General features: G+C 43.7%; 1 protein-coding gene across 1 annotated transcript; it reads right to left on the bottom strand.

The window, feature by feature from the left end:
- Window positions 1-239: 239 nt before the first annotated feature.
- Window positions 240-798, bottom strand: LOC102281186 (peptidyl-prolyl cis-trans isomerase A). The gene has a single exon (XM_005906392.3). It carries the CDS (start codon window positions 757-759, stop codon window positions 262-264), a length of 498 nt encoding a protein of 165 aa, XP_005906454.2. The 5' UTR covers window positions 760-798; the 3' UTR covers window positions 240-261.
- Between the last annotated feature and the right edge of the window lie 968 nt (window positions 799-1,766).

Raw genomic sequence — 1,766 nt, 5'->3', positions numbered from 1 at the left:
CACCCCACCCCTTTGATCAGCATTTTATGTCCTTCTCTATATTTCTTTCTTTTTTTTTTAATTGTTTAGTTTTTATTTCATAATCATAAATTTAACTTTGCAATCCAGCTAAACTTGGAGGGGGATAAGGAAAATATGGAACCCAAAGAACTGTAGCAAGAGCACAAAGATTATAGGATATTTCAAGCACATGGGGTGAAGGGGTGCTCTCCTGGGCTACAGAAGGAATGGTCTGGTGCTTAAGTAAAACACAAGTCAAATTTAGTAGATTTGTCCACAGTCAGCAATGGTGATCTTCTTGCTGATCTTGCCATTCCTGGACCCAAAGCGCTCCATGGCTTCCACAGTATTCATGCCCTCTTTCACCTTGCCAAAGACCACATGCTTGCCATCCAACCACTCAGTCTTGGCAGTGCAGATGAAAAACTGGGAACCATTTGTGTTGGGGCCAGCATTTGCCATGGACAAGATGCCAGGACCTGTATGCTTCAGAATGAAATTCTCATCATCAAATTTCTCGCCATAGATGGACTTGCCACCAGTACCATTATGGCGTGTGAAGTCACCACCCTGGCACATAAATCCCGGAATTATTCTGTGAAAGCAGGAACCTTTATAACCAAATCCTTTCTCTCCAGTGCTCAGAGCACGAAAGTTTTCTGCTGTCTTTGGAACTTTGTCTGCAAACAGCTCAAAAGAGACGTGGCCCAAGGGCTCGCCGTCGACAGCGATGTCGAAGAACACGGTGGGGTTGACCATGGCTAGACAGCAAGGGAAGCTCTGGGGTGGTGGTGTCTGCAAGGCCCCTTCTCTATATTTCTTCACTCCTAGGTTGATCTGATATTTGGCCAATAAGGAGTATCCAGAGGGAAAATTAATACTTTTTACAGGTAGATAGCACCATATCACCTGTGGTAAACGGTTGAATGTTGCTGTATATTACCTTTTCTTGTGTTCTCTCCCATAAAGCATCCTGATTAGACAGGTCAAGCTCCATTTCTGAGTCAGAGAATCTTACAAACCAACTTCATTTATTTAAGCAACTGCTCTAGGAAAAGCAAAACGCTAAGCACTGAAAGCAACCTACAAAACTTTGAGTAGTAAAAGGAAAAAAGTGAAAGTGAAAGCAAAAGTCGTTCAGTTGTGTCTGACTCTTTGTTACCCCCTGGACTGTAGTCCATGGAATTCTCCAGGTCAGAATACAGGAGTGGGTAGCCTTGCCCTTCTCCAGGGATCTTCCCAAACCAGAGATCAAACCCAGGTCTCCCGCATTGCAGGCAGATTCTTTACCAACTGAGCCACAAGGGAAGCAAAGGAAAAAAGAGTGTAGAAATACAGGTTATACACTGTGATTTTGCAAAGAACTAACTGTGGCTTCATCACTTCATGGGAAATAGATGGGGAAACAGTGGAAACAGTGTCAGACTTTACTTTTGGGGGCTCCAAAATCACTGCAGATGGTGACTGCAGCCATGAAATTAAAAGACGCTTACTCCTTGGAAGGAAAGTTATGACCAACCTAGATAGCATATTCAAAAGCAGAGACATTACTTTGCCAACAAAGGTCCATCTAGTCAAGGCTATGGTTTTTCCTGTGGTCATGTATGGATATGAGAGTTGGACTGTGAAGAAGGCTGAGCGCCAAAGAATTGATGCTTTTGAACTGTGGTGTTGAAGAAGACTCTTGAGAGTCCCTTGGACTGCAAGGAGATCCAACCAGTCCATTCTGAAGGAGATCAGCCCTGGGATTTCTTTGGAAGGAATGA

The sequence above is a fragment of the Bos mutus genome, chromosome 9, assembly GCF_027580195.1.
Source record: "Bos mutus isolate GX-2022 chromosome 9, NWIPB_WYAK_1.1, whole genome shotgun sequence".
Lineage (NCBI taxonomy): Eukaryota > Metazoa > Chordata > Mammalia > Artiodactyla > Bovidae > Bos > Bos mutus.
The sequence above is the reverse complement of the archived record's forward strand: the minus strand, read 5'-3'. Positions and strand labels throughout refer to the sequence as shown.